Raw genomic sequence first — 21,883 nt, 5'->3', positions numbered from 1 at the left:
CCTCGGCATGGTCGGTGGGGTCACTATCCCCTTTGTATGTGAACGCCGGCAACTTTAGTTTGGTTGGCACGGCGGTGTCAAGGACATAGGCACTGAGGGGCTGTCTGGCCACGTGTCGAGTGACACGCGGCGATCGGCTCCTCGCATTCCTAGTCCGGCTCCTCTCCTCGTACTGGGCGGGGCTTCTCCTCCGACTATGGTAAGTCGGGCTTCTTCTCCGACTCTGACGAGTCGGACTTCTTTCACTCCTCTGGGGGGTGCCTCGTCGGCGCTGCGGCGACGCCATCCTCCCGCGAGTGCGGGAAGGACTAAGGTCTACCACTAGCGCTCTGGGCTCCCCCGGCGTCTTGACAGGGCCAGCTTCTTCCAGTGCTTCATTCAAGTCTCTTGGAGTCACATTCTGGGCCCTGGTCTCCTGGACGGGTTGCGCCGCTCTTGTCGCTGTGACAGTGTGAGCCGGCGTACTAGCAATTAGGTCCGGAGTAGCTTCGGTTTGTTGCATCGACCACATGTCCCATGATGGTGACCTGGTTGGCGGGCAGCGGCGTATCTGGTATTATTGGCATCCCGTACTCCGGTTGAATTACCCGGCCGGTGGAGGGCTGCGCAACTCCAGAACTGTGGACGGTATTATCTTGGCAGAATTCGGTTTCGTCAGTCACGAATACCTCTTGTTGTTTCGACATCTTCTTAGCTTTTTGGGTGGGTTTTTTTTTTGTTTTTTTTTTGTTTGGGAATGAATGTGACTAGCTTCTAGTATCCCCTTCCCACAGACGGCGCCAATTGTTCCGGGTGTAATTCCAGAGCAGTTATAAGTTACCACCCGTGCTTGTAGAATGACGTCTTTGGTTGAATCCTCCTTGCGGTCTCCTGAAATGATGAACAAACTGAGGGCTCGGCTTTGGGCCGAGCGAACTCACTCCGACGCTCAAGTCAGTAACTTAGAGAGGTAAGTTGTTGTTACTTGGCAAAGTACGTATTGTAGAGAGATAGGGAAGATATTACCAGGTGAATAGTGATTCTTAGGTTAAATTGTGGATCCTCTACTCAATGAGAGTAGAGGAGTATTTATAGACTTTCAACTTTTGTCACGTAGTGGCCAAGTGGCTAGCAGGTGGAAAGACTGATCTACCCCTCGGCCGAGGGACCTATGGCAGGCCGGCGGGCCCTGTTGACTCACCGCCGAGGGGTCTTGGATATGAGTTCGCGGATGTGTGCCCCGGCTGGCTAGTTGCCCCGGCGGGACCCATCTGACAGGCCGACAGGCCTCGTCGGTTAGGCTGTCTAAGCCGTTGACTTGCTATGGATATCTTTGACTTTGCTCAATATGTTGATTGGTCAGCGGGTGCAGAATATGCCCCATCAACTTCACTATTACATATAATAATATTATACGATTACATTAACCAAAATAATAACCTCAAGTAATGACTTAATTATACAATAAAATTAGAAAATTGGCAAAAGGAGATGGTCAACTTGTAGTACTTTTGTATCAAAAGACAGGAAAATAGAATTATAAAAAAAATGTGCATAATATTTTGTCTCATATCATACGTATTATTGATGCAATACCACATGTATAACAAAATTAAAATATCTCATTAATGTGTGTTTACAAATTAAAAATTAGTAGTAGTATCTCCTATTTATGTTATAGAATTAATATGATATAAGAAAGTGGTTGGTGAAAAAGTGTAATAAAGGAGAGAAAAATAAATAATTTAATTTCTTTAAATTAAATAAAAAAACACTAAATCTGTCAAAAAACATTAAATACTAAAAATCCACATGTATCCTTTCCCTCCATTGTGCCCTCTCCGTCACCATACTCTCCTCAAGCCCCAGAACTCTCATATCGTGCTCTATCACTCTCAACCATGTTTGTCTCGGTCTTCCTCTGCCTCTAGGGACCTTTTCTGTTCTCCAAGTCTCCAGCCTCCTAACTGGTGCGTCCATAGGTCTCCTTCTCATATGGTCAAACCATCTTGGTCGGTTTTCCATCATCTTGTCCTCTATAAAAAAAAATTAGAAAATTAGAAAATGGAAAAAAAAAAGTTGAAAAATAATTCTAGTACTGTTCAAAATCCTAAAAGACGTAAATTATATGGTTTTAAAAATTTTTGGATTCCTCAAAATTGTGGGTTTATTAAAAAAAAAATTATATCTCTCATAAGTATATTTCTACTAATTTAAAATTTATCTTATTCCTTTTCAAAAAATTATATATTTGTCATATTAATGAATTTTTCATTGTTTAATTAAGAAATTTATTTTTTTCAGTTTTTGGTTATCAATTATTTTGTATTTATAATCACAAAATAGACCTTAAATATTTATGAAACTATTTTTGCAAAAAATCCTTTCTCAATATTTGGTAAAACATTGTGTAGGTGAGGTTTTGAGATATTTTTGTGACAAAAATGCAAACGTTGTATTATTAATATTCAAGTTAAAAAGTTGGGTTATTTTTGGAAGACTTATCAAAGGTTGGGTTATTTTTGTTAAATTCACCTTTAGTAAATAGGGGATGTAGCAAATTAACCCCATACTAGTATAGATCCCGTGCTAAAGCACAGATTTTTCGAGATATATGACAATATAACAGTGTAAAATACGTTAGTAAAATATATTTTTGTACAAATATTTACAAATAAAAATTACATAAAGTAGGCAAACATACTTATAGATTATAGAATGAGCAAAAATGTTAAGCCCAATACTTAAGAATAACTACCAAACATGTTAAGCCCAATATATAGCTTAAAAAATTTGAGCGGGAAAATTCCTAGATTCGCCTGTTCATTTAGTAAATAGAGGATGTTTCTCTTAATGTGCAATTAAATACATATCTTATTTTTAAGAATAAAATTTACTAATTAAATATGTAACTATTATTAAAAATCATAATTATTGATTAGATTTTAATCCTAAAATTCATGATTACTGAAAAAACATGTTCAAATATTTTTTTTATTTTTTTTGGCGAAAAATGTTCTTAATATGAGAATTGTTAATGATGTTACAATGAAAAGTCACATGACCAAATTTTTTTTATACTAAAATTAGTTCGCATTTTCGGTGGAATATTTAAATATTGCATTTAATTATTTAAGAAATATATCTATAAATATTATTTTAATAGAAAACAATAGATTTTAGTTTAAAAAATGGTAAAAAACTTGATTTGTGCTTAATTGCACATTTTAAAAAAGTTATCGGGCTAATTTGTTACAAGTGAAACTTAGGGAGCTAATTTGCACATAGTTCATAAGTTATGGGGGGTAATTTGTTACATCCCCGGAAAAAATCACTAAACTCAATCATAATAACTATTCTCTTCAGGTTCTTAAGATTTGGTTTCAAGATAAATTTATAAAGTAAAATAATTTTTAAAATATCAAAATTATAAATTTAATAGGTACATTTAATATAAAAACATAGAGTTAAGCACAAGACTATAAGAAAAGGATCCAGACTAATATTTTTTATAGTTAAGAGACTATACTTCAAAATTTTGCAGTTAAAGGACTCTTATTCTGAACTCTGTCAAGTATGTCCGAGGGCTTTTGGTAAACATCATTTGATAGATTTATAGTGTATTCATAGCTTTTAACATGATTAACCAATCAATATGTTAATTTTATTCGTGTTTGGTTAACCATATAACTAAACAATATATTTGGAGTCAATATGATATTTTACAACATATTGCTTACCCTAACAAATTGGTTACTAGTTAACATATTTTAAAATGGAAAACTTTGCTCCATTTTACAAAGAAAATTAACAATCTATTAATCTCAATCTGCTAATTACCAAATACTCAAACTTTGTTCCATTTTAAAATACATTGATCAAACCTTCCAATAACATCTCTCATTTATAATGTGCTTTTACAATTTATTTATACTTAAATTAATCCGCTAATTGCCAAACAGTTCGTCTTAGAAGTAAAAGCAACCTAAAATGACACTAACATTTCAGCAATTTTTATGTAGAACTCATCTTGATCGACGGAGTAAATTAAAAGGCTTAATTTATCTTCTCATCTCTTGTTTATAACAAAAGAACTCTCGAAAAAAAAGACTTTCATGAATTGAAAGTTGTCTAACAATTCAATTATCACAACTGAATATTTTTTTTTTCTATATGAAATTAGGCAGTTTTCAAATCAAATAACCCAAAGCTTGTGAAAAATCTTTAATTTGGGTTTTTACAAGTTAGATGATTATGGGACGCGTTAGTATGCTGAAGTAAATGAGGATTTTGGGTTGAAATATACAGATTGTGGTATGAAAGTGCAATAATATTACCGTCACACGCCAGATGTTTGACGAAATACCATGACTCCCTTATTTGAAGCTTGGTTCAGGACAATTAACAACCGTTACGGTTTTACAAATGATAATATGCATTATATTAAAAATTGATGAACGAGTCGAAGTTGGTTTAAATGAGGTTATTGAGCAACTCTTACAGAAGTACGAAAAAATAATCTACAATAATTTAGTGGTGAGATACCATCTTACAACTCAGAACTAATTGTGCCGATTCTAAACTTCCTCCACAAGCTCGATCATGTTAACTTTAGTTAACAAAGTTTATTATAAGTAGCTCAAAACTAAACGGAATGATCTTTCCAGGACAAAGAGGTCGTACTTTCGACAAGGGAAATGACATATTTTTGTTCAGGTATATGGCGGGGGTAATAATGAAGAGAAATAAATAATGGGCAATACATATTCGTGAGATTTCACATCTGCAGCAATACAAAATAAATGGAATTGGGCCATGCAAGAAGAGAGGGATGGATAGTTCACTTGCTTGCTTGCATCGCACGGTCACATCTACCCGTACCTCAGACATGTCCCTATGCCCAAACCTATCTATGCCCTATGTCAACCCCTACTACTCTTCTATCATACCTACATACCTACATTACTACTACTTGTTACATTTATTTCTGGATCCCAATAATGCCCCTTAATATCTACACATTTTTCTTTTACGCATTTGTTTTGATAATAAATTACCTAATAGTTACTGTCTTAGGTGGGTTAAAGCGATCTATTGTTGGTCGATTTTAAGGTAGTGAGATTGTGCTTGCAAACTGACGGAACAAAATAAAGAATGCAAAAAGTAAAGGACACACGAAATTGGTGACGCGGAAAACCCGAATGTGGAAAAAACTGCGGGGGAGTCGGTATCCTGCGAAATGTATGATGACTTCTGGGGTACTGAGGAGGAACAACGTAATGATACAATTATGACGGAAATAAAGTGTAATGCCCTTGTATAATGATGATCTAGGTAGCACGGACACTTCTCTTAATCAGCTGTCCCGTGTCCGACATCGTGTCGGACACCGACACTCCTCGGACACACGCCAAAACGCGTCGGACGGCTATAAAGCCGTGTCTAACTTTCAACATTTATTTGGGCATGTGTCCGACGCGTGTCCATGGTATTTGGGTCGTGTCCGACGTGTGTCCATAACATTTGGACATCATTTGGGGTGAATAGCTTGATTATAAGATGGGTTTTGATGGGAAATGAAAATGAGTTATAATCATGGACAAGTTTTACCTTTTCTTATTTAAATTTAATATCAAATACTTTTATAAAAATAAAATTGAATTTTTATAACTATAAAATATATATTTTATTAAATTTATATAACGTGTCCCGTGTCCTAAATTTCATGGGATGCCGTGTCACGTGTCCGTGTCCGTGTCGTGTCCGTGTCCGTTTTGGTGCTACCTAAATGAGGAATGATATTTTTTTGGAGTGGGGGCTTGAAGTGTGAGTGAGTGAATGATTGAATGTCCTTGTTGTTTGCCTTTGCTTGGTATTTATAGCCACTTTCTTTGACCCCCTCCTCCTCAGCGCCCACTCCCTATTTCTGCTCAACTTCCCTATTTTTGTGGGATTTGTTACTTGACCGAGCCTCGTGGGTTTTGTTCAGCTTGTGTTGGACTGCAGTTTTGTGTGGAGTTTGTTTAAGATATTTCTTGGCCACGTCATCGAGCCGTTGCTCATGTTTTTCTCCAATGATTGGCTTCCACGTCATCAAGTGGATTTTATGTGGAAAATTACCCAAACAATTACCCCCAAAGTAATTGCCATCCACTTGCTCAATGTAATGATGGGAATTGCTTTCCCTAAAAAATTGGACTGTCAGAGGAGTCCCATCAATACCACGCCGCCTATCTTATCAACTACCCCTATCCACTTCCCCACGATTTCCTTCTCAACTTCCAACACTTTCTCCTTTCAATTTCCCTCTTTATAAATACCCCCAACCCCCTTGTCTCTTTACTTTACTCCTCTTTTTCCAAAAAACGCTTTCTCTCAGGTATTTTCTCCCTAGGTATTTTCTCCCTCCGTCTCTTCTCTTACTCCCTATTTTCCATTCACTATGACCAAAAAATCTACTCGCCACCCTTCATCCCGTACTTCTCCATCATCTCCTTCCGCCTCTACTTTCTTTGGATCCACGGGGGTTCTTTCTGAGCTGTTCCTGTGCGATTCCAGCGCATGTTCCTCGGCACTTTTATTGGGCGTATGCTCACGCTGATGTTTCAGAGGTGAGGCAAAAATTTGGGCTAGATGATCAGGTGGAGATTCATCTTCCCCAACCTGGCGAAGCTCCCGACTTCGGCTGTCCTAGGTGGACTTGCCTCTATAAGTATCCGTCTCATCTGGGTTTTCCGTTCCCCCTGCCTTCTCTAGTTCAGCAGGTGCTCTCCTTCAATAAGCTGGTGATTTGTCAGCTTAAGCCGCATGCATGGCGTGTGCTAGTCTCATTGTGCGTTCTGGATGAAGACTACAACCTAGGTCTGACTTTTGGTGATTTGGCGGCGCTGTATACCTACAGACCCGTCAAGCATGGCCAAGTGGCCCTTTGATCCTATAATAAGTTGAACTCGGGGGTGATTCTTCCTCCAAAAGCGAGGGATGAGGGCTGGTTCAAGCGCTACATCTTTGTCAAAATCAACACAATCTCCCCCACCCCTAATTATTTGTTTGATAAGTGAGCTCCGGTTGAAGGTAATTTCTGTTGTCAATGTTCTGTTTTCCTTTTGATCTCACTGTTCTTAATGGCTTTTTCTTACAGACTTATTGCAGCCAACTCCTACCAAAGATCTCACTATGGTGACCAGGCTCCTCAGTCTTCCTATCCAAGCTAGAACTTTCTCGACCCTCCTTGCCTCGCAGACCTCAGGTTCCTCCTCTCATCCGCTCCAGGTGGACGAAGAAGAAGAAGAGGATCAGGAGCCTCACAAAGAAGGAAGGGAAGAAGAAGAAGAAACTCCCTCTAACCCAGAAAAGGAGTCTGAGACGGAACCCTCGATGTCGTCCGGTGAGATATTTGTCTTTTGTTCTTTCCGTCTGTTGTATTTTCTTTACACTGTGTGACTGGTGCAATGACCTTTTTCTTTGGCAAAGCCCCTTTCTGTTCTGACTTCGCAATGGAATTGAAGAATAGAAAACTCGCTTCTTCTACTTCTCAACCCGCTCCAAAGAAAAAGACTTCTCCGGCTCATGAACCAGAACCGAAATTTGTTCCTCCTTTGGCCTCGGTACATCCTAGGGCGCCTCTGCCCAACTCTACGACTCTCCTCCGTTTCCCTCATGCATATGGTGGTGAGGCTGGTATTCCTCTTTGGCCTCAATTGGAACAGTTCTTACTTCCTGCCACGGCCCTGAAGGTGAGTACCAAGACTATGCTTGAGATGCTGGATATCTCAATTGAAACTACCTTCGCTATAAGTACAATTGTTTCTGTTTTTGCTTTTTGTTCTTGCTGAGGGGGGTTGCTCATAGCGATTGTTTCTCTTCTTGCAGAGTCTTCAGCTGAACTTGTTCATCCGCAAGGAGGTCCCTTGTCTGATGGGCGAGGTGAACAACCTTAACCAGCGGGTTGCTGATCTGGAGGCTAAGCTCTCTGCTGCCGCCGAGGAGAAGAGCACTGCCCATTCACAGCTGGCACAAACTCAAGCTCATCTGGTGAAGGCACAGAGTTCCAACTCCTCCTTAGCTGGTAACCTTGCTGCTGCTGAGGATCAGGTGCAGACCCTGAAGAAGCTGCTTCTGGACGCCTTGCTGTATGTCGCCTAGGAGTCCAAGATCAAGCGTATGCAGGAGTTCCATGTTGGTACGCACACCACTTGGAATCTGGCAGAAGAGGAGAGACAGTTTGCTGAGACCTTCCCCGTTCAGCCTGACTTCAGCATTATCAATGACCTGATGGCGGAGGAGGAAGCGACTCTTGCTAGGGGGCGGGTGTTCACGCTGAAGAGGTGGTGCAGGTGGAGGAAGATGTTCCTGATTCTGTTGTTGCTGCTGCTGTTCCTGATGAGGTGCCTGTTCCAGATCAGGCTGATTAGACGAGGGAATGCCCTCTAGTTAATTGTAATTTGTTGCTTTTTGGCCTTAGTCCTATGTGGCGTTTGGCTTTGTTTTTCTTTATTTGAACAATCGTTTGACTTTTGCTCTTGCTCCCTTCTGGGGGCCAGTAATGTTTATGTTTTTTCTTTGTTATGTACTTACTATGTGTACTGCGTTTGTTTCTCATGCGCACCATGTACGTCCTACATGAGGAACATTTTGCTAGTCCTTTTTTCTTTCAGACTGCTGGGGATTAATTTCCAACTCAAAGGGTTCTCAAAAATCTTAAAAAAGGAATGAACATTGCAAATGGGAGTGTATTAAAAAGGAAATTGTTTCAGGAGCAAAACTGTACTCCTTCAAATAGTACAATCAAAAAATTTAAAAAGAAAACAACACTTAATCTGGGCCCTTTTTGCAAGAAATCTCAAAGATGTGACTCCCATGTTTTATTCCCTTAGTGCTACCTACTGACAGATAACACCGGAGGGTGGAAGAAAATAAGAAATTAAAATATTTGGGAAGAATTTGAGAGCACGGTTTCAGCTGTTACCCCTTTAGCAGTACCTGACATATCCAAGGTGGCTAACACGTATGTTCTGAACAAGATACCTTGTCGGGCAGATGGTGTTCCTTCTGTGGAGCTGCAAAAAGCAACAATGTGATACCTGTTCAGACGGATAAATAAGAAGTTGGTGCCATAACTTAAAGTTTTGGGTTTCAACTTCTCCTGTGGTACCTACTGAGAAATAGGACTGGGATTCCAGCGGGTGGATTTGGGCGTTGTACCCCTTTAGATGAACACTGTTTCATTGTAAGAAATTAGTTCAGGCGCTAACGGCACAAGTTCAGAGTTTTATCATGTGTATAGTTGTACCTTCTTAGGGTAAGATTTTTGTGGTTCAGCAGCTGGAACCTAAATGTAGTACTCCTTCAGGTGAGTAATGTTCCAGGGCTTATGTATGAGTTTCCCTTCCATAGTCATAAGTTTGTGTTTGGGCTAAAAATAGCACAACAAAGAAGGCCCACTTAATAAAATAAAAAGCTATGGAAGGAGTGATAAGGAGGAAGGAAGCCCGCGGTTGGATAAAGGGGAAATGGGCTCAAGGGAGATCAGGAGCCCATCATAGAAGGCGTCCAGATTAAGGAAAGAGGAGTTAGGGAGAATTTAGGGAGATCAGGGAGAATTGGGAAAGGCGGCCAAGTATGGAAAGAGTTCTTATGGAAATTATATTCCCTTTCCATATTCGAAGTAGGACATATCTAGGGTTCTTACCCTATAAATAGCCAAGGAAGCAAATCAAGAAGGACATTCAACACACCCGTATTCACACATCCACATTCAAGATCACATCAACACCACGACATATTATTATACTCGAATATACATTCGTCCAAGATCTTGCAGGCCTGACGCTTAGGGCCAGCAGGATTAGCTTCGTGCCACAATTGTAATCATCCTCCTATTCAAATAGTGCAATACTTGGCAGGGTACCGTCCCTCCCGCGGTTGTTCCCACACTGGGTTTTCCGCGTCACCAAATCTTACGTGTCAATTTACATTGCATACTTTATTTCTTTATTTAAGTATCAACAAACGAGCAATCATACAATTAACCAACGAGTAAGACCGCATTAACCCTAATCAATCAACTTGGTAAAAAATACCTAAACAGCTTGGCGCCCACCGTGGGGCATTGTGGTCGTCAATCGTTGATATTCTAGATATACAATGGATAAGCAAGCATCTGAAGCCGTGTCAGGGAGCAGGCAACTATCTCCACCGCCACCATCTACTCAAAACCCGACAACAACAATGGCTACACAGGCTCCCGGATACACCCCAAGAATCATACCGACAATAAAAACCTCTTTACCTCCTAGGACTCCTGCTGTCGCGGCCCAAGCCAGATCAGATAAAGGAACAGCAAGTTCAGGCCTCCCTCCGCCACCTAGTCCCACACAAATCTTACTCACTGGTGTAGAAAATCTTCGGAAAGCTATGGAAAACATGAGAGAAGACCAGAGGAAAGCTGAAACTGAAGCAAGAAAGAGGGACAGAGAGCTCTGGGCACAGATAGACATCCTCAAACAGTATTCTTTCACCCCAGCAAGTAGGACAGACGTGGGAAGGCCTACACTAGTAGATCTGACGCAGGGGGCATCAGGCAACAGGAATCCACTTCGATAGGTACCGGCTGAATTAATAACGAGATTGGATATGTCCACGATACCATCAGATGGAAGGATCACCCCACAAGGGCTGGGATACCTCACGCTAGATAACTGGCCCACAGCTAGCTGTATGGAAGTACGAGCAGGTGGCATCCCCGTCAGTAGCCCCGCCACAATCGATCAGACGCCTGGAGCAGGATCCGAGTCAAACCAACAAATGGACTGGCAGCAGGGGACAGTCGTTACAACAACTCCTCTATCAACTGGAACACATCAGAACCTTCAAGAGCTCGGATCAGGAGGCAATATATTAAACCAAAGAAAATGACAAAGGCGGACCCCGCATTCAGCAAAGATAACGAATCGGCAGATTGGAGTTAAAAGAAATACTGAGCAGGGTCCCAGGATTGGCACCCCCACTCAAGAAAGCGGCATTAGACAGCTATGCCGATTCACCGTTCGTGGACACTATATCCATCACAGCCATGCCAAATGGATTCACAAATCCAAATATGCCTCTCTTCGACGGCACAGCAGATCCCTTTGATCATATAAGCCAAGTCAAGACGAGAAGATGATGACAAGAATTGTTGTAGGGCAAGTCAAGGAGGCTTGCATGTGCAAAGGGTTCGGGTCCACCCTAACAGGACCAGCACTTCGATGGTTTTTGAGCCTGCCCAACAGGTCGATATCCACTTTACTGAATTGGTAAACGCATTTACTCAGCAATTCGCAAGCAACAGGAAACCACAGAAGCATGCAGGAGATCTATACAGAATCGTCCAGGGGGCAGGAGAGAGCATTGGAGAATACAATACCAGGTTCAACAATGAGAAGGTAGCAGTGCGAGAGTGTGATGTATCAACAGCAGTAGAAGCCTTCAGAAGAGGCCTCCACCACGACTCCGACCTATATAAGCAGCTAACCATGCATCCGTGCCATAGTTTCGAAGCGGTACAGGAGAAGGCAGCTGCCGCAATCATATTGGAGGAAGATATCCTAGCCAGAGCCAGCTTATTAAGCACGCCAAGTATTTCTAGTACCTCAGCCATGGAGAAATCAGGATGAAAGCAAACCACCAGCAAGAAGGATGAGAGGTACAGACCATATGGAAGGAGAGTCAACAGAATCGAGGAAAATCAGCAACTCCCCACTCTGGCAGAGTATGGATTCACTACAGGTATCAGGGGAATCTTGAAGGCACTCAGGGAGATGGGAGATAGAGTCAGGTGGCCCAACCCACCAGTGGGAGAGCAAGCTTGGAGAAGGGATAGCAAGAAGAAGTGTGAGTTCCATCATGATATCTGACACAACACTGAGGACTGGTACACATTACGAAGAGAGATCAAGCGCCTGTACGAACAAGGAAAGCTGAGCCACCTATTACCACGTGGGGGCAAGCAGCAAGATAAGGTAGGCTCCGCCAAGCCTGCAGACCCACCCACATGCACCAAAATCATAAACGTGATATCAGGCGGCTCAGACTTAAGCGGGCTGACATATTCAGCAGCTAAAAGACGTGCTATAGAGATCAAAGGAGATAGGCCAGCCAATTCTTGCAGAATCTCTCACAGTGACCTGCCAGCGGTCAGCTTTGATGAAGGAGATACATACGATGAACGAGAACATTATGACGCACTTATTATCACCTTATCAATGGCCAATTGCACAGTAAGAAAGGTCTTGGTAGATACAGGAAGCTCGGTCAACCTAATCATGCTGAAAACTATAGAGAATATGGGATTCAGCGAGAAGGATTTGCAGAAGAAGACTATTCCGCTAGTAGGCTTCAGTTAGGTACCTAGTTATAGACGGCCCCTCCACCTACAAAGTCATCTTGGGAAGACCATGGTTGCACCAGATGAAAGTAGTCCCCTCAACATACCACCAGTGCATAAAATTTCCCACACCATGGGGAGTAGAAACGATAAGAGGAGATCAGGAGGAAGCTAGAGGCTGCTATAAGAAGGCACTCAAGTGCACTACTAGCCCGCCCGCATAGCAATTACAGAAGCAGCCTATCCAGGACGAATACATCGAACCCCCAGCAGAAGAGCTGGATCAAATCAACCTGGACAAGTTGAACTCAGAACGAACCGTGCTCATTGGAGCAGGATGCACAGGAAGCTTAAGACAGCAACTAGTCAAGTTCTTACAGGATAACATGGATTGTTTTGCATGGTCGCACGATGACATGATAGGAATAGATCCGTCCATCATAACACATAAGCTTAGTGTGGACCCAAAGTGTAAACCCATCCAGCAGAGAAGAAGAAAGTTTGCAGCGGAGAGAAATAAGGTGATCAACCAGGAAGTAGATAGCCTACTGGCAGCGAAGAAAATAAGAGAAGTAAAATATCCAGAATGGCTGTCTAACGTAGTGGTGGTGCCTAAGAAGAATGGGAAGTGGAGAGTATGTGTGGACTTCACCGATCTCAAAAAAGCATGCCCTAAAGATCCCTTACCGCTGCCTCATATTGACGCAATGGTAGATGCGACAGCTGGACATGAGATGTTAACATTCCTGGACGCATGGAGTGGATACAATCAGATCAAGATGGATCCGACAGATCAAGAGAAGATGGCATTTATGTCTGAAAGAGGAATATATTGCTACAACGTCATGTCATTCGGCCTAAAGAACGCAGGCTCCACATATCAAAGGCTGGGTAACCGAATGTTCAAAGAACAGATAGGAAGAACAATGGAGGTGTATATTGATGACATGGTGGTGAAATCAGAAAAGGCCAAAGATCATATACGACATCCGGCGTAAAACATTCAAGACCCTCGGAGAATACAAAATGAAACTAAATCCATCTAAGTGCACCTTCGTAGTATCTTCTCGGCAAATTCTTAGGATATATAGTAACCCAAAGAGGAATAGAGGCCAAGATCGAACAGATCAAATCCGTCTTGCAGCTGGAGTCACCTGAGAAGCCTAAGGATGTTCAAAGACTAGCTGGAAAGGTAGCGGCCCTGAACAGGTTCATTTCAAGATCTTCAGATAAATGCAGGCTGTTTTACGATGTACTAAAGAAAAGCCAGAAGTTTGAATGAACCTCTAAACACGAGCAAGCCTTCAGAGAACTGAAGCACTACCTCAGCAGCCCGCCCCTGCTGTCGAAGCCAAAGCCAGGAGAACCACTATTCCTTTACCTGGCCGTCACAGAAGTGGCAGTAAGTGCTGTCTTGGTCAGAGAGAAAGAAAAGGAGCAGAAGTCGGTATACTACGTGAGCAAGTCTCTGCTACCGGCAGAGACCAGGTACACATCTCTTGAAAAGTTAGTACTAGCATTGGTAGTAGCATCTCGCAAACTGCGCCCCTATTTTGAGTCCCACATCATACATGTCGTGACCAACTACCCGCTAAAATCTATCATGAGGAAGCCTGAACTATCAAGCAGAATGTCAAAATGGTCCGTACACCTCAGTGGATACGATATCCAATATGACCCCAGAACAGCAATCAAATCGCAAGCACTGGCCGACTTCGTATCAGACTTCAGCCCAGCCATCCAGTATCTGGCAGATACGGAGATCCTCACCTTAGAAGGAAGCAAGGAGACAGAAGTCTGGCAGATGCATATTGACGGAGCCTCCAACAAAAGGGGGGCAGGCGTGGGATTAATCCTGCGGTCACCACAGGGAGACCTGATAGCGCAAGCAGTAAGATGTGAATTCAAGGCGACCAACAATGAAACAGAGTACGAGGCCTTGATATTAGGAATGAATCTAGCTTTGGAGTTAGGGGTCAGGCACCTGCTCATATCCAGTGACTCTCTATTAATAGTCAACCACGTGAATGATGAGTTTATATCCAGAGATTCGAAGATGATTGCATACCTAAAAGTAGCAAAGGAGTTAAAACAAAAATTCGAAGCTTGCAAGCTTAAGCAGATCCCCAGAGATCAGAATGTGGAAGCAGACGCCTTGGCAACTCTGGGGGCAACATTTAAACCAACAGAACTATCCAGGATTCCAATAGCACACATGCTGGAGCCTTCTATCCAAAAGGCAGATGAAATAGATAAAGGTGAACTTGAGGATCCACAGAGCGAGAAAGAAGTCCAGACAGTTACAGAGGAAGGTGAGGACTCCCAGCCAAACAGGCAGACGCCTGACCAAACAGGCGACTGGCACACACCTTACCTAGACTGGCTGCACAATAACAAGCCACCAGATGACAAGAAGGAAGTGAGAGCTTTCAGAGTGAAGGCCTCCAGATTCATACTTATTGATGATATATTATTTAGAAAATCGCTAGCAGGCCCCTACCTACGGTGCCTGGACAAGGAAGAAGCATAGACTGTGTTACATGCTCTCCAAAGTGGCGAATATGGAAACCATGCAGGGGGCAGGAGTCTGGCAAATAAAGCCCTCAAACAGGGATACTATTGGCCTACAATGAAGGCAGATGCAACAGAGTACGCACGAAAATGTGACGCCTGCCAGCGCTCAGCACCAATGATCCATCAGCCAGCAGAGCCCCAGCAACCTATCATTTCTCCCTGGCCATTTATGGCATGGGGCATGGACATAGTAGGCCCTCTACCACGAGCCACAGGAAACATAATCTGGATGCTAGCAATGACAAATTACTTCTCCAAGTGGATAGAGGCAGAAGCATTCACAGAGGTAAAAGATAAACAGGTCATTTCGTTTATAAAACGAAACATCATTTGCAGGTTTGGTATCCCATCAGAAATCATATGTGACAATGGCTCACAATTCATCTCCAACGATACCGAGGGATACTGTGCCAGGTGGAACATCACCTTAAAAAAGTCGGCACCTAGGACTCCGAAGTCCAACGGGCAAGCCTGAATCCAGCAACAAAATCATTATGGACAATCTGAGAAGGAGGTTACAGGAATAGGAGGAAAGTGGGCAGATGAATTGCCACTAGTGTTATGGTCAGACAGAACGACACCAAAGATAGAAACAGGTCAAACACCCTTCAGCCTGGCGTTTGGCGCAGAAGCAGTCATTCCGTCAGAAGTTCTAGTTCCCACTCACAGGTATGAAAATATGACAGGGGAACTGAACAATATAGAGATGATCAGAAGTCTGGACACAATTGACGAGCTGCGAGCAAGCGCAAAAATCCGTCTGGCTGCCTACAAACAGTTTGTGGCCAGGATTTATAACGAGAATGTGAAAGTCAGGCTCCTGGAGGTGAAGACCTGGTTCTCCGAGAAGTGTTTCAAAACACCAAGAATCGAAAAGCAGGCAAATTGGCCTACAAGTGGGAAGGACCATACCAGGTAGAAGGAGTTGTTGGCCATGGTGCATACAGACTGATGACTATGGATGGTCAAATCATACAATGCCCATGGAACATACTTCACCTGAAGAGATATTACTTTTAATGATAAGTAGACTTTAGCTTCCAGAATGATGTACTATGAAAAGCCAAATCACTTTTAAAGTTAAAATAAAAATTCTGTAGTAGGCATACTGCCAATTTCACTCTTATTTCTGGTGTCTATAGCTCTTTTAAAACTTTAAACTACTATTAGGTGGTGTGGTCTGGCAGCATCCTGGGACCACAATTGCTCTGGTACCCCATGAGATGGCGACAGGTACTTCACATCATTTTAATAAATTTTCTTATTTTCAGGCTTCTCTAAGTACATCACTTTGAATCCTAGTGACTATGGTACTTTGAAAGGATGTCTAGCACGACTGTCAACTGCCAACGCGGGGTGACAAGGCACATAACACTCCAACATGCCTAATCTATTTTCTCCACAAGGAGCACCCTCACCAGGCGGGCTGTGGAACATACGAAAGGGAGCCTGGTTGACAGCTGCATACGCTTACCCAGCTACCCCTGATACCACCCCATGGACGTAGCTCGCACTAATCGCAATTAATCAGGGCCCCATCATGCATGCACACGAACATGGAACGTAGGGATATCTGCGCTACCAGAATCCTGCAGCGTCCCATTGGTCCTAGAACGACGATAAACTTGCCTAAATTACGCCCATGCTGGCTTTAAACGTGATGAACACACCTTGCGTCATGAACAAGGTTAAGTAGTCCAAAACTGCGGCATACGCCTAAATCAGCCATCCGGCTGACACGGCAGCTAGCTTAGTCTGGATCAGCCTATTCAGGCTGACCAGACTGGTCTAAATCAGCCTCCTAGGTTGACACAGCCACTCCTCCTTACATTGCGGCATATCCCTAAATCGGCCATTAGGCTGACACGATAGCTAGCTGAGTTAGAACGTCTACCTTTTCAGGTTGACAGGACTCGCCTAAATCAGTCAAGCAGGCTAACACGGCAAACTTCCTACAAATAGGGAAAATAAATAACAAGCACACGATATGTAAAACTAAAACCTTGCCAAACTATGACAAGGAGCACTTCAAAACATGGCCAAAATACGGCCCCAAGTTTAACCGCCACCTTGGCGGAGCAACCACAGAAAGAAAGTTTTAAAACTTACAAAGTCTGCCACCTCTGGGCCAGACTGCCAAAAAATTCACCAAAAAACATGAAAATATTTAATTATCGGTCACATTAATGACCTCCACCTCTGGCATCTCCTCTGCCAGCTGACCTCCCGTTTCAGGTACCACACCAGCCTGCGCATCCTCAGCCGCCATAGCTCCCTGAGCTCCATCAGCAGCATCCTGGGACACTCCAGCGTCACCCCCGGCTTGCTCGGCCGGTGCGGAGAATTCACCTCCCCAACTTCAGGCATCAGCACACTCAGATCAGGTTGGGTGGGGTAGAGCATCTCCAGCTGCCTCTCATATTCCTCTATAGCTTGCTGGGTAGGAGCCTCTTCAAGAGCAGCACGCATCCCACCGATTTTCCCCCACCAGGTAGCATAGGAAACAACATTGGTGGCCAGGGAGATCAGCTCACTGATCTTCTCATCAGAGCGCTTGAGGGAGTCAGAGAAAGTGTTGCACATCGCTTGAGTACGAGTCAGCTGATCAGCCCCCTCCTTCAGCTTCTTCTTGGTGATAGAAAGCTCAGTCTTCAGCTCCACCACACGCTCCTTCAGATCAGCCCGCTGCTGCGCCAGATCAGCAATAGTCCCCTTCAACTCCTGGTTCTTAATGTTTGTAGCACGGCTAGTGGTCTGCACTATGTTGATCATTTTCCTGTTGTAGAGTGCAGACTGGAGGGTCTGGGGCAGGAAAAATCAGAAGTCAGCAAGAAAGTTGAAAGATAAAATCTAAACAAGAGAAGACAAACAGGTAGAGGACGAAGAATATTTACCATGAAGGCATTGTGCACGTCATTCTCAGCCATCTCCTCTGGGGAGAACTCCGAAAACGTCTCCTCAACAGGAGGGAAGAGTAGATGGTCAATCTCCGGCCAGTATGGCACCTTGTCCACATTCCCAAAGCCCTCTGGGAAATGAGCAGTGATGCCTCCACTAGATGAAGCCCGAGGACTGGCAGGAGGAGTAGGCGGATGACGAGACAACGGGTCGACCTCCAAGGGCTCGCGCGCAGCAGAACTGGAAACTGTGGGAGGAGTCTGGAAGGAGGCAGGAGGAGCACTCCTCTTGGAGGCAGAGGCCACATCAGGGCTGGCAGAAGGTCTCTTTCTTTTGGCACTTTGGAGGATGATTTCTAATTGATCAATTTTTGAACCTGCAAGCATACATAGTCTCAGACGACAGAATGCTTAAAACATCAGCAGAAATAGCATGCAAATTAAAACGGCTGTAGAAGTCTTACCAGAAGACATACTGTGAGCCGACTGAGGAGGATTGGAGGAGGAAGCAAGTGAAAAACCAGGAAGCAGGTCCGGGAACTTTCTCTCAGATTCAGAGATGCTTTGAAGGTTCTTTGCGAGCGGGATCTTGGCACCAATACGGGTAAGGTCACAGGGGCCTGCACGAAGACGATGAAGTAAGCTAGTAAGCAGCGAGATAAAATAAATCAGGTGACAGGAAGGCTACTTACTCGAAGTTAGAACCCATTTCTCAAAAATATAATCAGCAGGAGGCTGGATGGATTCCTTCCTCACATAGAAGAAGTCCTCAAACCATTTCTCATCACGGGAATTTGACACGTGTCTGAATGGAGCCTCTCCATGGCCCCGGAATGAGAATTGACCCATGCCCAAAGATCTGATGTTGTACATATGGGCTAGGTCGCCCAGAGTGACAGATTTACCAGTATTCTGACCGGCGGCAAGAGAATAGAGAAGAACTCTCCAAATGGCAGCAGAAATTTGTGCCATGGCAAAGTTGTTGGTGAAGATAAAGTCTTGAACGAGTTTAGGAAAAGGAAAACGGAGGCCGTATCTAAATGGGTACAGGTAAAAACTAACCCACCCTGGACGGAGGGCGTCGGCTTTCTGTCCCGGTTCAGGAATGGCAATGTCAACTCCGTCACCAAGACCAAGCAGATTCTTGATCGTGGGAATGTCGGCCGCAGTCAAGGCGGAGTCACAGTCGTGGGGGTGCTTAAAAAGTCCCTGAGAAGGAAATGTGGGGTCGAGATTACGGTCAGAGGGTGTGGAGGATTGTCGATTTTTGCCCATGGTGGAGGGACAAAATGAAAATTAAAAGGAAGAAAGGGGGAGAAATACGTGATAAAAGAGACGGGGAAGAGGAACAGTGAGGCCGACAAAGGATAAAGAAGATGGAAGGTTGAGGGTTTAAGAGAGAAGAGTATTTTTTGAAATGATTTGATATTAATGAAAAGTGGAAGGTGGAGGTTGGAGTTATAAAGAGGAGAGAGGGAGTTGGGTGCGAGAAAATAGGAGTAGGGCGGCTGACATGATGGATTTCATGGGAAGGAGTGTAAAAGACGACTTAGGGTTGTTAGCATTCGATTACGTAAATTCCTTGCTCGATACCTGGAAGCGTACTTCACAAGAAATTTGGGGCAAACTGTTTGGGCTAAAAATAGCACAACAAAGGAGGCCCACTTAATTAAATAAAAAGCTATGGAAGGAGTGATAAGGAGGAAGGAAGCCCGCGGTTGGAGAAAGGGGAAATGGGCTCAAGGGAGATCAGGAGCCCATCATAGAAGGCGTCCGAATTAAGGAAAGAGGAGTTAGGGAGAAGTTAGGGAGATCAGGGAGAATTGGGAAAGGCGGCCAAGTTTGGAAAGAGTTCTTATGGAAATTATATTCCCTTTCCATATTCGAAGTAGGACATATCTAGGGTTCTTACCCTATAAATAGCCAAGGAAACAAATCAAGAAGGACATTCAACACACCCGTATTCACACATCCACATTCAAGATCACATCAACACCACGTCATATTATTATACTCGAATATACATTCGTCCAAGATCTTGCAGGCCTGACGCTTAGGGCCAGCAGGATTAGCTTCGTGCCACAATTGTAATCATCCTCCTATTTAAATAGTGCAATACTTGGCAGGGTACCGTCCCTCCCGCGGTTGTTCCCACACTGGATTTTCCGCGTCACCAAATCTTACGTGTCAATTTACATTGCATACTTTATTTCTTTATTTAAGTATCAACAAACGAGCAATCATACAATTAACCAACGAGTAAGACCGCATTAACCCTAATCAATTAACTTGGTAAAAAATACCTAAACAGTTTGTATGCTCCATTACCCACCACGCTTTCTACCTGGTACGGTCCTTCCCAGTTGTAGGCAAACTTTCCTGCCTCTTGGTTCTTGGTGTTCTGGAACATCTTTCTGAGTACCAGGTCTCCTACTTACAAAGTTCTGATCCTTACGTTTCGATTGTAGCTTCTGGCAGCAGTTTGTTTGTAGGCTACCATTCTGATCTGAGCACTGGTTCTTAGTTCATCCACAGTGTCCAGGTTGCTGGCCATTTCCATCTAATTCCTATCTTCTGTTATGCAACCATACCTATGTGTTGGTACTCGCACCTCAGAAGGGATCACGGCTTCAGCCCCATACACGAGACTGAACGGTGTTTGTCCTGTGGCCACTTTTGGGGTGGTTCTGTCAGACCAAAGTACACGGGGAAGCTCATCTGCCCATTTACCCTCTATTTCCTCCAGTCTCTTTTTCAGGTTCTCCATGGCAATTTTGTTACTGGACTTCGCCTGTCCATTTGACTGAGGATTTCTGGGGGTAGATTTGAACAGTGCGATGTTCCACCTGGCACAGAAGGCCTCCATTTTGTCATATAGAAACTGTGCACCATTGTCACATACTATTTCTGAAGGAATGTCAAATCTGCATATGATGTTCCGCTTGATGAAAGAGATTACGTGCCGCGCAAGGACCTGGGGAATGCCTCCGCTTCTATCCACTTGGAGAAATAGTCTGTCATGGAAAGCATGTAGACCCTGTTTCCTGAAGCACGGGGTAGTGGCCCCACAATATACATTCCCCATTTCATGAAGGGCCATGGTGAGATTATTGGATGCATGGGTTCTGCCGGCTGATGGCTCACTTGTGCATGTCTTTGGCATGCGTCGCATTTCTTTATGTATTCCATTGCATCCTTGTGCATGGTTATCCAAAAGTACCCTTGTCTGAGTACTTTATTGGACAGGCTCCTACCCCCTGCATGATTTCCACATTCCCTGCTGTGGATGACATGCATAATAGGTTGTGTCTCCTGACTGCTCAGACATCGCAGGTAGGGTCCTGTCAGTGATCTTCTGAACAGTACGTTGTCAATCAATACAAACGTAGAGGCTTTCATTTCATGAATCCAAGGCTTGCTAAGGATAACATTATAAGTGGACGGGCCGTCGATGACGAAGTATCTCACCTGTTTGTTAATTCCTCCGGCAAATGTAAAAATTACAATCTCTCCAAGAGAGTGTTTCGTTTCTCCTCTGAACCCAACCAGGGGTAATGCCTTCCATCCTTAGCAGATCTTTCTCACTGAACCATATGTTTTTTAAGGTTCCCAGCATTATGAGGTTGACGGAGCTCCCGGTGTCAACTAGGATCTTCCTTACCAAACAATTTCCAATTGAGAGGGTGATAATCAATGCGTCGTGATGTTGTTCCCCCTCATCGTGGATGTCTGTTTCATCGAATGTGACTGGTGGCAAGTCGTTCCTGCTGAGGCGGCAAGAGGACTCTGGTTTATATCCCTTAGTCTCTGTTGCATGCCGCTTTGCTGCTGAATAAGTCAGCCCATATATCTCGGATCCACTTGTGATAACATTCACAACCTTGGAGTACAACGGAAGTGGTGAGGGGAGTACCTGCTCTGCTGTGTTTACATTTCCGAACTTGGCTCCTTTTGGTAATAAATGATTAAGGCAACCTGCTCCGTGAAGGTGCTTTATCTCCTTGCGTAGGATTACACAATCCTCCGTGTTGTGTCCGATGTCGTGGTCGTATTCACACTTCTTGCT

The 21,883-nt window shown here is 43.6% G+C and overlaps 1 protein-coding gene across 1 annotated transcript; it reads right to left on the bottom strand.

Moving 5' to 3' along the window:
• Nucleotides 1-20,377: 20,377 nt before the first annotated feature.
• Nucleotides 20,378-20,917, bottom strand: LOC141601076 (uncharacterized). The gene has a single exon (XM_074421339.1). The coding sequence runs from the start codon at nucleotides 20,915-20,917 to the stop codon at nucleotides 20,378-20,380; it is 540 nt and encodes a 179-aa protein (XP_074277440.1).
• Between the last annotated feature and the right edge of the window lie 966 nt (nucleotides 20,918-21,883).

Source organism: Silene latifolia, chromosome 9 (genome assembly GCF_048544455.1).
Source record: "Silene latifolia isolate original U9 population chromosome 9, ASM4854445v1, whole genome shotgun sequence".
Lineage (NCBI taxonomy): Eukaryota > Viridiplantae > Streptophyta > Magnoliopsida > Caryophyllales > Caryophyllaceae > Silene > Silene latifolia.
Note: the sequence above shows the minus strand (reverse complement) of the source record. Positions and strands in the feature narration are given on the sequence as shown.